A 15,361-nucleotide genomic window follows, 5' to 3' on the forward strand; every position below is an offset into this window, starting at 1 on the left:
CAAGATGGAAATAGGCTTTTATTTCACGAGGGAGCGTTCATCTAGCTCCCAAAAAGCAAGATTTGCAAGGCGCCACTTGTTGAGGGCGCCAATGAGGACACTTGGTTGTGTTTTCTGCTGTGAAGTTCTAATCACAAAGCCCCCAATTCATCGCTCACCTGCTACTTTTCACCAAGTTTGCAAAAACCTTAAAATAGCAGCATCTCTCTAAACAACCTGCTCCATTTCAGCCTCCAGCAAAAGGGGGCCATCATAAATCAAAACTACCGCCCTTGTGACGGTTCGGGGACGAGAGGGGAGTTGGCTGAATTAGCATTTGATGCAGTCGTGACTGTTTTTTAGGTAAATCTCCACAGGTGCAGCAGAGTCCGACAGGACGCCGCTGATATCATCGGAGAGCGAAGTCGAAGAAAATCAGGGACTCAAAGGAAAGCGGACCTTTTATCCTAATCTGTCAGAGTGAATGGCAGCTCTGATACTTAAATGAGAGTTGTCACTGAGGAATTATGATGCACCTTCATCCACACAGTTACAGTCATTATATAGTTTATGTAACTTGATCTAAGTTCAGTTGTACTTAACTCCTCAAGTTTACATAACTTGAAGCTCACTTGTGCTTGATTTCTTTAGTTTACATCACTCAAACTCAATTCAGCAGAATTTACTTATTTTTTGTTTCCGTAATTTGATCTTGAGTCAGTTGTACTCAAACCGTTTAGTCATGTAAACTAAATTATATCAACAGAACTGGATTGAGATGAACCTTATTTGACTCAAACTTGTCTTCTTAAATTTAGTCAACTTAATATTCTAAGGCAGCATGGACACTAACTTTTTTTTAAGTTGAAAGAAGTAGTTTCTTTTTAAAGTGCAGAAATCCTAAAAGTCAGAACTCAACAACGTGATTCAAGAAATTTAACACCTATCAAACCCTTACTAAACCTGCGTTTCATTTCCTGACGAAGAACCTGCTGATGTCTGACGCAACCTTGGAAGCTGCAGCGCTCTTCCTCATCTGGCTCCGCTCTCTGGCTTGCAGAGCCGTCCTCTGTGGGGGAAAAAAAAAAAAAATGGAACATGATGTAAGAGGTTAAAATCTGCAGTCGGGCGCTGAAGAGAAAAGTGAGATCAATATATTGAGCATCTCTAGATTAAAGTGTCCGAGCGGTGGCATAAACAGCGAGAGGACCCCCTTATCAGAACGAGCAGCTCTCCACATCAGTTTACACACGTCAACGTATGAAGCGCTTCCTTCCAGACTGACACCCACTCTGACAAAAATGCATTTGGGCGTGAAAGTAAAGCACATCTTAGGTTACAATGAATTTTATTCTGCTCGCTGATCAGTTCTGTCTTAAAGATGTGGATTGTCTGTGATTATGAAATATTGACTGAAGGAGCTCAAGAAGGAAAAATGTTCCCAAGGCAACAAATGCTATATATCATTATGTCATACAGGCACATCATGTGATGTTATTACAGGCAATATATAGCCGTGTGAGGGATGGTATGACTTTTGATCAATGTGTTTGACCATGTATCACATTACTGCCATCACATATGATCCTCAATATGAGTGATGGGGCTTTCTTTTTATATGGGGATAAAGGAGAGGTCCATCCACTGTGCACCTTAAATGTTGGACAGATTGCTTTTGCCCCTTAAGCCCTTTGGCTCTAAAAGCTGCTGCTGCGGTTGTTATGGGTGCAGCGATGCGGAGTGTGAACGTACGGCTTTGTGGCAGACGGTGCAGAGCGTCTGCAGGTTGTCCAGGGTGCACTGTCCTCCTCCGCTGTAGACCGGCCGGATGTGGTCGACCTGCCAGAAGTCCCCTTCGACCGGAGCGCGGATCATCTCATTCAGCTGGAGGCACACACAGAATGAAATAGTGAGTGTCTCAGAGCACTGACTACCCCTGGATGTTTTCTTATACTGCTCCAAATTGCCAAAAACAAGCAGTGATTGCGCTGCCCTCCCAAACCATCCATCTATGCTAAAGTTCATTTTTTGAACTGATGTGATGTCTTTAGTAAAGCTCAGAGTGCTAAAGTGACCCAAATAGGTTTTTTTGCAGCACACAAACACACACTCATCCACACACACACACACACACACACACACACACACACACACACACACACACATACACACACAACCATTTGTATTAAACAAATCTGCACCGCAGGGGCACTTCTGTAATGTGTTTCACAAAACAAAAAAGGATAAAAAACAAATAGATCTTAAAAAGTGCTCATGACAGCAAGCTGCATAAATGGCATAAATCCACAACAGGAAATAATGAAAGAAAAATGCAAAATAAGGCCTCTGACAAAGGTTTCAAATGTAAGGATGCATGAAACAATGATTATCAATCACCATCAGATATAGTAGTAGTAATAGTAGACATATAAACCACTACAAATGTTTTCTGTCCTACATAATGGGCAACTGTATTGAGTACATGTGAGTCTGCCTGACAACAGCACAGAAATGAGGTTAAATAAACCAGAGGGAATAACATGCTACAGAACGATACATACACCTATATGCCAAAGCCATGTTTTTAAGCTGTAAATGGCTTTGTAATATCTAATATTTTCCATTTCATGAATAAAACATGAAAACATCACTTTCCCAATGAACAGCATTTCCTGCTTAAGCATTTTAGTAGCTTTTGCAAAAGATGCAGAGGATATTATGGTATTATTTTTTATATTTCACTGTACGTCTAATGAAGTAATGCACTTAAAATACAACCTTACTTCACCTGAGCCCTGAGACCCTGTGCTTCGTAGTAATTACCAAGTGTTAGTGTTTAAGCATGCCAAGATGAACATGAAACACATATTAACACTGTCATTGTGCTCACCTTACAGAATGCTATTATGCTAAATCAATATGGTGAACATGGGAAATGTACCTTCTAAATATCAGCATTTAAATGTTGAGCATGTTAACATCTCACATAAGCACTTAGTTCTCACAACCATTGTACTTAGATTTTGCCTAACAGAGCCACTAGCATGGCTGTAGACTCTTAATCTTGTTTTAACAACCTGCCATGAGGTCTTTTAAAGGGTAACTTGTGTATTTTTTAACATGGAGTGTATTTTTCTAATTTTTTGGTGTCTAAGTGACTACTGTTAACCATCATTTTTGGCTGCATTGTAACCACTCAGGACATGTTCTCACCATCAGTTAACGTCCGATAAAAGCGTTAACTTTTGTCGTCAATCTAAACTAAAGAGATAGAGCTTTTTGTTGAAGATTAAGACTCTTTTTGTTTGTCCAATTGCTAAACCAACCCGACTCCACTTAAACAAAAAATATAAAAGTAAACAAAAACAAAAAAACCCTCACTTTGGTTGCTTTCCACTGTTCCAACAATCACTACTCTGGTTTAGTTGAATCTGACCCATAGTTTAAACACTTAGATGCAAAAATATGCTGACTGTATACACGCTAAATGACTCTTTAACTCAAAACAATCTGGTCATGATGATTTTGGGCCTTTTTCTGGTTAAATAAAAAGAAGAAGTTCTATCTTTTCCATAGTGATATTAAACACTTTTTATGATAATCTGAGCCTGTCAGTGACAAAAGATGCACTTTTATTGGATGCAAAAGTGCATAAATGCTCTAAGTGGTTACATTGCTGCCTGTTTCGTAGCTGCTGGCTGCAGCCGTCCTACTCAATACTAGACCAGTTTCACAAATTTTTGTTCACATTTGTCACTTGGACACAAAAGCGTGGATATAGGGTTAAAAAATAATCCATTATCCATTTATAGACACTGAAAAGTGTCTATAAAATGCTAAAAAAAAATGTGAAAAAGAGGCCAAGAGTAACAGTTACAAATGACCTAATCTGTTTAACCAGCAGTACAAAAGCCAAAGATATTAAATTAACAGTAACATTAAACAGAGAAAAACAGTAAATCTTCAGATTTGAGACAGTGGAACTAGAATTTTTTTTTGTATGTTTTCATGATAAACGACTTTCTGTTGATTGATTAATAAGCAAAGTGTTTGAGCACCCAAATAGATTACCAGGGACCAATTAAAGATTTCTAATTCACTTGTTAAATCTATACTAATAACATGCAGGCAGAATCAACAGCCTACTGTATATAGAACAAACAAGTTACTGGTTGAATGACCTGGTTTGTGTATTTACTGGAGCAGATTACTGAACTCCAGTGGAGCAGAGAGGAAACACTGGGAACAAAACGACCTGGAAACTGAACCAATATGTTGCTTGCTGGTGTGTTTCATTTTATCCTGAAAAGAAATAGACAAAACGACAGAAAGACAGAAACAGTAAGAAGAAAGGGATTGAGAGAGAATACAATGTAAGCAAGTGGAGGAGCAAAAGATGAGAATTAGGGAGAATTAGAAACAGAGAGAGAGAAGCCTGATAGGAAGAGTTCAGGGCAAAAAATCCATTTTCCTGCTTTGAGTGCTACTCTGCCGACATTAAGGCAGCGAGCTGGAATTGATCCCAACAGATTTAAAGAACAGGCCTGCTCACAAGGGCAGAGTTCACGCACACACACACACACACACACACACACACACTCACTCTCTCTCTCTCTCTCTCTCTCTCCAGTCAATTGAACCTGCTTTTGTGCCAAAACTGTGCACCTTGTTACACCAGACCCCACTACTACTACACACATGCGCACGCACGTACGCGTGCACGCACACACACACACACACACACCAGAATTCTGCTCACAGGCACCGTAAGGCCCTAATAAATACAGAAAATACACACACACACCAAAATACCAATACAGACATGGCAGAATTCTGTTATACACATACTTGCACACACCCAAAGAGACCCCAAGGTACACATAAAGACCCACATACACATGTACACACACACACCAGACCCCCCCCGTCCCAGTATGAACCAAAGAATGAGCCTATAATCTCGAGGCTCCTCCACTGCTGCGGCGTCTTATCATGTGGCTGAGTTTGTTTCCTCTAAAGCTGGGAGCATCGATCGACGCTGATGCTGCTGCCGGCGGCACTTGGAAGGGGGGAGTGTGTGTGTGTGTGTGTACATGTGTATGTGGGTCTTTATGTGTACCTTGGGGTCTCTTTGGGTGTGTGCAAGTATGTGTATACCAGAATTCTGCTCACAGGCACTGTAAGGCCCTAATAAATACAGAAAATACACACACACACCAAAATACCAATACAGACATGGCAGAATTCTGTTATACACATACTTGCACACACCCAAAGAGACCCCAAGGTACACATAAAGACCCACATACACATGTACACACACACACCAGACCCCCCCCGTCCCAGTATGAACCAAAGAATGAGCCTATAATCTCGAGGCTCCTCCACTGCTGCGGCGTCTTATCATGTGGCTGAGTTTGTTTCCTCTAAAGCTGGGAGCATCGATCGACGCTGATGCTGCTGCCGGCGGCACTTGGAAGGGGGGAGTGTGTGTGTGTGTGTGTGAGAGAGAGAGAGAGGGGTGGGGGCTGGCTTTGCAGGATAACAGCCAACCAAATCAAACAGGCTTACTGGTCGAGGCCTGGCACTGGGAAAAAAAATCAATGGGCCCAGCAATCCATTTACTGGGAGCTGGCCCCTTGGAGTGCAGATCAACCTGTGTGTGTGTGTGTGTGTGCGTAGGTGGGTGGGATGGGGAGTACAGGGTGCTTTTATTTTTGCACTTACACAGACAAGAAATGGCTTTTCTTGTCAGTTATGTAGCTCACATCAGGAGAGCAATGTTAGGACGATGTGTGTTGTAGCGTCTTTAATGCTGTGGCTCTAACAAGGCTGTTACTTGCTTAGAAAGCACTAAAGGTGCAAACAGCTGTATTTCACCTGAACCCCGACATCCAACTCTAAGGAAATCACTGAAGATACACCCATCAGCCTCGACTGTAGTTTGTGTTTAGCGCTAATTAGCAGATGTTAGCACGCTCACCAAGTAGCAACCTTATCAACTGGCCACTTCAGACCGGCTCCAAGAGAGAGTCAATCCTAAAAGATGTTAAAATGCCTGACTACACAGCAGAAACAAACATGTTCACAGCCTGGTACAAAAAACATTCTCGGTCTCCAAAGCTAATTTACCTGTTCATGATGACTGTATGAAGGTGAATTTTGACATCACTCACTCATTTACATTTTTATCAAGACTTACAGTTATGCATAATTAAGGGCGGGGCTGCTTTGAGTGACAAGTGGGTACCGCTTGTCAACAAGTCATGTACATGAAGTGTGAGATAAAGGGCAGGGAGTAAAATGAAGAAACATTTATAATGGTTAACAAAACATTAAAAAAGTATGTCCTCCTCTTCTTCTTTTTCTGTGTGTTGTCAGTACATGAAACTGAAAATGTTGTAGTCACCTAAATAAGTCTTGTTCAGCATTTGGTTGTTCTTAAATCCCCCCGACAAGATGGATATTCAGTTTGTTGGTAGGTACATTTTGTTGTAATGTTTTAAAGCCTGTTTTTGGATGAGCATTATCACAGTTAACCATCGCTATAAACGTACTGTACTAACCAAGCAATCACCTGCTATCACATGCTCCCTTTTGGCTCATAAAAACAAGACTGCAACAGCTAAAATGCCAAACTTGAGGCTTCAAAACAGGAACCCACAAACCAGTGGGTGACATCACGGTGGCTACGTCCATTATTCTATATACAGTCTATACAACTATTGTTTGATGTTAATTGCAGCCAATGAACTATCATCTATATCTGTCACTTGAAAACACTTTCTTCCTGTGCTCTGGTAACTGACCTGTTTGATTGACAGCTGCGCGAGCCAGGTGTTGTCCAGGATATCCTTACGCTGGGAGGGCGGGGCGTCACGGACCTTAAGGAACAGGTCGTGGGCGTGGAGGCCGCAGTGCTGACAGATGCCCCCCTCCGCCTCCAGCACTCGCGAGCGCATGTACGTTTGGCTTGAGCGCAACTGGAACTCCTCCTGGCACCTGTGGGTGAAGAGGGAAATAAATCTGCTTTTACATTTAGAATAACAACAGCTGAAATTCTTTATTTTTTACAAACCGGGGGAAGTTGTTATTGTCTCTTTTCTGCTATGATTCTGCTGCGAGGTGAACAGGAGCACATCTCTGTGTTGAAGTTTGATCAAATCCAGCTATAGAGGAGAAAAGGATCTCACCTTGACTCAATGACCTGAATTTGGCTCTTGAAAAGCACTTACGGAAATTGAATTTCTACTTTCAAAGGGAAGTGAGAGTAAAGGGACACAGAGAAACCTCTTTAGAATTTAGTTGGCGGTCTTGTACAGAGTGACCATGTAAATGATCTGGAAAGGGTGCAGCGTCTCGTTCAGAGACAAAAGATTGCAGAGACTGAACTATCAACATTTTCACACTTAATTCATATTGATATTAAAATGCAGTGAATTGATCATGACAGGAAAATGATCATTACAAATACAGGAGCTGCAGTCTAATCTGGAAACAGAAATCTATTTCAATCATCAGAAAACTGTATTTTTTTTTTAAATGAAGCCAGTAAAGACAAGGTGAAGTCAATATTATAGTTTTTGAGGTTGTTTTGCACAAAAACTCCTAAATCTCTGACTATAATTAAATTTTTAGGTGCCAGATGGGTGGGCTTTGGCACAGAGGACAAACGGTACTGTAAAGTTTAAGCAATCACAAACTATTTGAAAGTTAATTTAATATGCTCTATCTTTAACAGACATTTTACCGACGCCGGGCTGGATCGTCCCGTGGCAGTAAGCCCCACCCATCTGGTGCTCCAAGACGGGAATGCTCAGATTTACATGCATCTGCGATTTGAAGCAAGTCTCTGGAACTTTTTGTGTGACTCTAAAAGACCTGGAGATGTCTAATTTATCCCTTAGATTCTCCCCATTACACGAAGACCATGCTAATTCATTTGTATCTAATGTATGTAGCCTGCAAACTGTATGTTTTTAGTGTTTACATACTTGTGGCTGCAGAATCGAGTGTCCCAGGGCCCGGTGGTGGTAGAGCAGGCCTGTTGGCAGGACAGACACAGAGGGACGCCCTCACTGTCCAACGCCTGCAGGTAGCCAGACTGTGATGATAGCTGATTGTCCATTGTGATACAGGACGTCTTGTCATGGCTGCAGAGACACACAGAAAGAAAAAGGAGGAAAGAGTTCATTCATCAACTGCTTTAAAATGTGACAAGACCTCATTTTCAGTCATTTTACTGATAGAATCAGTGGTGCAAAAATGCAGATTATCCAGAATTAAAGCAAGTCTTTCTGTAGTGGAATTAGACATCATATTATGCATACTCTTATCATGATGGCTCAGCAGATGTAGACATGAAATACAATGCTCTTTAATGTATGTAATATCTATTCATTGTGCACAATAAGAAAATTACTTCAACTTAAGGTCGATGTTGATGTTGATAAATGTTTGCTTTGTCATTTAAAAAAAATGGTTTATGATATCGGCAGAAATCAGCATGTTGGCCAATTTTTCATTTCATTTTAAGGCCAATACCTGCCGATGGTGTGCTGACATCATTGTGCATCCCTTAGTTAAAGATGTAATTACTTCCTCCCCCACTGTAAGGAATGTAATGTTTAGCTAACTAACTTAACTCTGAACATGGTGGAATTTGACCTTAGCAGAGCTAAAGCTGCACTAACACTTCAAGGTACTGACAAGAAAAGACAAAGTACAGTATTCAGAATTATTTTCAATATCAGGGGAGAACACATTAAATGCTACTAAATAAATGGATTCCATCTATATACACAATCTATTCCTCGTATCTTTCTGATTCAGGCAGCATGGCTGCTGCAGATTTTTAGCCCTTTATGCACTAAACATCAAAGATGAGCTACCTTGACCTGTCAGTCTGGAAGCCAACAGCCAGATTCAATGTAGAGAAAAGCAAACAATCCAATATCTATTCATCCAATTCAAAAAAAAAAATCTCTGCTTGCTTTGTGAGCTGCAGATGCAGAGTTGATGGACATATGGTGTGTGTGTGTGTGTGTGTGTGTGTGTGTGTGTGTGTGCGCGCGTGTAAGTGTGTGTGTGTGTGTGTGTGAGAGAGAGAGAGAAATGTCTACATACTGTGTGTATACACTGTACATGATGGTGATGCATCTGCAGAACATTTCAAGTGTGTGTGTGTGTGCCTGTCCTTTTGGCAGAGGACAGCGAGTTTGGGCATTTGCCATGTTGTCCCAGCAGGGTGCTAGAGCCACGTTGGAGGGGACAGATGGACTAAATTCTCTTTCCCCATGGTTTACAATTCAGACAGACAGAGAGAGGAACAAAGAGCCAGAGAGACACAGCACTACAGAGTGAGATTTAATCATTGAAATGGAGAAGAAAAAAACCCTCTAAAAAAGGAACCTTGCTGCTTCAAAGTTGAGAAGATACCAAAAATTGGAAGTACCAAGAGACAAATGCTGTGCCAGCAACATCTTGTGGATAAAAGAGAGACAGAAATAGACTTTTTTACTGGTGGGCCCAAACTGAGAATGGTGAAACATGGTACTTTGGGAAAAAAAAAAAAAGTAACCCAGTAATACATGGTTTGCTATTAACTGTAAATGTTGAATGAATCAGGCAGAAAAATACAAAAAAACCTATTAAAGAATGTGTTTCGTTGCAATAATGTTATTAAAATCAATCATATGTACTTTGCTGCACTGACTCAAAGTCATTTGAATTCATATATGCACAAAGCGAATGAGCGTGTTGGCAGCTCTACATCGCAGCATGAGGTAACTCGTGCTGCAAACCCCAGAAATCACGCGACATGCCTTCAGCAAACGGCTCACAGCCTGCTAATGTTTACCGCCGAGCTGATCTCTGATGCTTTATACCAAAAGAAACCAACGGCACGAGAGAGGAGCGACATCTGACGCCGCTGAGTCCAGCTGTCAATCAGCTGAGCGCCTTCTCCCTGCTGAACAGGACGACTCTATTTTATATATTTAAATTCTTTCTTCATGGAGACGGTGGTTTATTTGAGAAAATTTGTCAAATCCAGTTTATCTCAGTTTTAACATTCATAATATTAAAGCAAACACCTGTGATTCATGCCACGCTGGGCTGACGTGGTGCAGCCGACAAATAACACCTAAGTCGTTGGCACCAACGTTTGAAATGACACATTCGTGTTGGACTGAGCAAAATGAAAATGTAGAAACCGATTAGCATAAAAGAAAGAAAGAAGATCTAATTAACTTTAGCAGTATTTATACAGATACCCGATGTAACACTGAACTACAAAATGGAACAAAGAAATGAAACTCAGTTTGGTACAAATCCATATTGGCTGCTGCAATGCAACCTTCAGTAATAATTTGGCACTGGGTGTATTTTCTTTCTTTTTTAAAAATATTTTTAGTAATAGTTTGTAAATGCAGCTTGTTCAAAAATTCAATTTTTATTATTCCAGACAAAGTTCAGCACTGAAAAAAGTTTGGTGCCCATTTGAAACCAGTGCTGGTTTTGGGGGTTTTGCACAAAGGGAGGCCAGCACTGAGAATAAAATGTTTAAAAACAAAATTACCATAACAATCAGTAACAGACGTCTGCTAACTGTGAGATTCACCTTTTACTGATAAAGAACGACATCATTTGATCATCAGTGCCCTAAAGATAAAGCCTGATCATACTTAAGAGCTCACTGGACCTGTTAAAAGCACAGTCCATTTACTAGCTGCATGTGGCTTTTTGCAGAACATTATTATAACAATATCACAAAGCTCATGTAGACTGAGACAAATTTGTACATTGAAGTCAATGTGACTTGCTCATGCCACTACCAGAGTAAAAGGAGTAGCAAGGGGTGTCAGTGGCTGAGTGGATAAAGCAGGCGCCCCATGAATAAAGGCAGTGTCCTTAACGCAGTGGCCTCAAGTTCAACTCCCACTTAAGGACTCCCCTTTGCTGCATGTTGTCTCCAATCTCTCTCCCCCTTTCACACTATTGATCTGCCCTATCTAACAAAGGCTAAAAAATGCCCAAAAAATAATCTTAAAAAAAAAAAATCATCTTTACAACAATTCACCAGTTTCCATAGTGATCTTCCCTCCTTGGGTGAGCTGGTTGCAACTCAGCCAGTAGATTGTATTATGGTCTATATTTACTGTACTAACATGCTCAGCGGGCCTTTGTGCCTCTCCCACAAGGCACACACAGATCTCCATGGAGACAGCAAGGGGAAGGAAAATGAAAATACACCAAATCCCAAAGACAAAGCCACGTGATGACACAGACCACCTCCATGTACTGATCATAAAACCTCATGTTTAAAACAAGAACTAAATGCTGTTGGCGGTGATCTTGCATTTGTAATAAACCAAATAAACAAGGCAGATGATTTGCAATCAGCTACATCTTCATCTGATTCTGAAACCTAAGATTGCAGAATGTTAAACTTCGAGTCAAGAAGATGTAATTTAAGACTTTTCAAGACCTCAGGACAGCTTGACCTCTCCTGCTGTGAACATCCACCCACACATTTACCCCTTTAACCTACCTCTCTGAAGCAGGTGGCGTTAGCGAAGCAGCAGACCTCCGTTTGGTGAAGAAGTTTTCCTTGGTGACCAGTTGAACGCTGCCTCCCTCCTGCTGCGCCTTGTTCAGGGAGGCCCGGGCCACCTCGTCTTTGCTGAGGTACCTGTGAAAATGGGATAAACGGGGCTGTGAAGGAACGGAGGATTTGCACACGTTATATAACCAAAGAGCTTGAAGAGAGCTGATTCACATGTAGAGTATGGGGGAGTGAGAGCGAGAAGATGCATAAGCTCTCTCTGGACAGCATTAGCACCAGGTAAGATGGGAAATTTGATGTTGCTCAAGCATAGCTGTAGTCTTAGTCATCTAGTCGGGACTGCGGTAATCCTGGGACTCACCCACACGAATGTAACACACACCAACACCCACACAACTGGCAGAACTCCACAAACAGCCTCAGTGCAAAGCCAGATGCGCGTTTCATTTTTTCTTGGCACCAAACTGTGCTTAAAATGCACAAATTCTTACTTTCATTCCTTATTTTCAATCCTATTTGTGTGCTCATATTCTGTTTGTTCTCTTCGCTTTGTCTGCTGAATCCATCACTATTGCTGCGGCAGCAATTTAATTTCCCCACAGAGACCGTCAATCATCTAATTTAATCCATCTACCCCGCCGTTGGTTTTTATGGCCTATGTAATACAAATGCTAGGTGTGCAAGTTGAAAATTGCACGAAACACTACATGACAATCTGGACGGGATTAAAATGACCCCCTGGTGTGAGAGTTTATGCCAAATACAGGAGAGGAGGAGCTGGGAGGAAAATAAATCTCTGACTTGTGTGTTCTAGCTGTAAGAAAATTGCTGTGGTCTTTGAAGAAAAGTGACCAATCACTAAACGTGGCCAGGTAACATTAAGGCTTTCTACAAAGCGATGGTACAACACTTTAATGGTCCACATAGAGCAGCTATCCTTTCTTTGTCCTCCTCTACAGGAGGTCAGAGATCACACTTAGCTCCCACACATCAGTGGGACAGGTGGTGGAGATGCCTTGTTTTGCTCAAAGACACTTTGGCAGGGTGGATGTTTGCTGAAGTCAACCAGCTAATGATCTGACAGTATTTTGGGGCTCTGTGATGATTTTTATTGTTTGTGTACTTTTTTTAAGTTTAAAGGTGCAGCATGTGTCTTATTGCTACTGAATAACTGACAAAGATTCAACCTTCTTGTGGAGCAGGGATACTCAACTTGCCACTTTTGCAAAATGACAGGAGGCCAGTGGCCAGTCGCAGCAAGCCCATACATGTTTCTAGATTTTTATGACATTTCTAGTATTTTTGATTTTTCTAGACTTAAGCATGTTTCTAGGATTTTAGGTCATTTCTATGATTTTAGGACATTTCTAGGATTTAAGAAGATTCATAGGATTTAATGCCATTTCTAGGATTTAATGCCATTTCTAGGATTGTATCACTTTTATAAGACTTCAGGACATTTTATAGAATTTAAGATATTTCTTGGATTTCAGGATGCTTGTAGGATTTAAGGACATGTGGGGCTTAGCTAGGACCTCTGTCCTGGGGTGTGTGGGGGTGAGTCATGATTATTTTGGAGCACCACAATCCGAGTTCCGTCTACTTCCATTATATTGGAGAGAAGACAGACATCTCTACGGTCAATATCTCCCACACTCTGTAACTCACACCAAAACAATCTAGACTGATAAACAGCACCACAGGTGAAAGGAAAATATATATTTTTGGTTTAGGGTGAACTGTCCCTTTAAAAAGCAACAATAAAGGCAGATGGAGAGACAGGAGGCAGCTACTGTGTAGTACGGCTGTTTCACAGTCAATCAATCTTTGCGATATAGCTGTTCACTAATTGTTATGTAGATCGACGACTAATGTCGTATTTCATAAACATTTGCATTGACAGCTTTGTCAATTCGTAAACTTGGTTTGATGAAACTTTATGGCTGGCAGAGAAACGGCAGCACTGCTCCCTCTGAAATAAAATCAATAATTGGGACAGCTCCTAGACCTATGAGACATGTAGAAAAATACATTTAAAACTGTTTAACTAGGCTGTAAAAAGTGCTGTAAAAGCATTTGACATCTTCCTGAAAGGTTGTTGCCACTTATATCAAAATGCAGCCGCAAATTAGATGTTTCAGCCAAAAAAAAAACAAAAAACACACATACAGTTGAAATGCTCACAGGTGTATTCACCACTATCAAAGGCGTATTATTTCCATATAAAAAGAAATTTAAATATGAATGTGTTATTTAATTCTTCCAGAATGGTTATGTGATGTGTTTCTATCCTGACTGCGCCGTTCCCCTGATTACTAATGAAATACTCGCCTCCATGAAACACCCTGCTATTTAAACAGGAAACTGTTGCCACTGTTAAACTCTGCTTTTAGTATTCCTGCTCAGCCCTGCAGGCTATGCAGTGACATTTTTATGCATTTCCACCACCTCCATCTGGACAGAATACTTTCTTTGGGAGGGAGATGGAAAAAAAGGTAGAAGAGAGGAAAAAAAAATAAAGGAAAGATGGATGACAGGAGGCAGAAAGTGGAGGAGGGAGACACATCAAAGAGGAGAAGTTTCTCTGGAAGCTGAGGGGAGATGAGGAAGAAGGTAAGTCTCCATCAAACACATGAGCTTCCTTTGCTTCAAACAGTCCCAGCACAGAGGCTGGATGAAACGAGATACCTTACACTAAACTGGAGTCCAACTGCGCTTCTGGGAGAGTGTGGATGTGTGTGTGTGTTTGCATGTTTATATGCAGCTTGGACAGTAATTCTTTACACTAAAGACGACTGCTGCTCCTTCCTTATACATTATATCTTTTGCATTGAAAGTGTCAGACCCACAGTAGTGCTATGAAGCAATGTTTATACCATGAACATGGAAGATACAAGCATATCCTTGCAGGTGTCATGCTTTTTCACTGACCGACTATGAATGGATTTTTAAATATTTTCAAAAATCAGCTCTGCAAATATTTTGTGAGCAAGGAAATGCATTCATCACGTTTCTTTATTTCTGCATTTTGGTGTGAAATGCTGAATGTAGACAACTCACAGGGCACTTTTAAAGGGAAGGTTTGACATTTTAGGAAGGAAGATGAGAAGACTGATACCACTTTCATGTCTGTATGCTAATTCGCGGGTTACAAGGGGTTATGTTCTGGACTATTGCTTGGCCGGGAGCTGTAACTTCCTAAAGTCTCCTCTGGTTGCTTGGTAACTGGTAGCTTCATATTTACTGTATACACATGATTGCAGTGTCAGTTCTCTTCATATAATTCTCTGCCAGAACTCAAAAGGTGTATTTTCTTCAATGTACAATGCCTTCAAGATAACTTACCAACAGCTCCGGTGGATTGTGTGGACATGGTTTACTGCTGGTAGACGTTTAATGCACAGCTGCAGGAGCGCTGCCGCAGGCCTGTGGCGGCAGCCGGTTGCTGACAGCGTACCTGCAGACCCGCAGAGCAGCAGACAGCAGCCCGGCTCCTCCCAGGCCGGCCTGCGGTTCAGCACCGGGGCCAGGCCCTGCTCAGCTGTGTGAAATCAAACTAACGAGCTAATGCTACGGTCTGGCCCATCTGAAGCTGCTGTGATTGATGGCTGCTCTCCTCCACTGGCCTCAGAGAGACGTACAGCTCCAGTCTACCCAATTACATGCACTGCAATTTTCCACCTCTGAAGAAACATGAAGCTACAAATTCAAGTTTTATATTTCGATGTTTAACCATTATCCAGTAGGTGTGATGGCAACTTTAAATTAACATCATTTTGTATATGAAAATCTGCACTATGGGAACTACAAACAAAC

At 41.3% G+C, this 15,361-nt stretch overlaps 1 protein-coding gene across 4 annotated transcripts in view; it reads right to left on the reverse strand.

The window, feature by feature from the left end:
• Positions 1-15,361, reverse strand: part of zranb3 (zinc finger, RAN-binding domain containing 3) — a 102,598-nt gene continuing 87,237 nt past the window's right edge. For all 4 annotated transcript variants that reach the window (XM_042513403.1, XM_042513405.1, XM_042513402.1 and 1 more), the window contains 5 exons: positions 11,531-11,671; positions 7,974-8,132; positions 6,789-6,981; positions 1,732-1,863; positions 1-1,048 (listed from right to left, as the gene is read on the reverse strand). In XM_042513403.1, coding sequence (XP_042369337.1) covers positions 950-1,048; positions 1,732-1,863; positions 6,789-6,981; positions 7,974-8,132; positions 11,531-11,671 — 724 coding nt within the window. In that variant the 3' untranslated portion in view covers positions 1-949. The remainder of the gene's footprint in view (positions 1,049-1,731; positions 1,864-6,788; positions 6,982-7,973; positions 8,133-11,530; positions 11,672-15,361) is intronic.

This window comes from Plectropomus leopardus, chromosome 24 (genome assembly GCF_008729295.1).
Source record: "Plectropomus leopardus isolate mb chromosome 24, YSFRI_Pleo_2.0, whole genome shotgun sequence".
NCBI lineage: Eukaryota > Metazoa > Chordata > Actinopteri > Perciformes > Serranidae > Plectropomus > Plectropomus leopardus.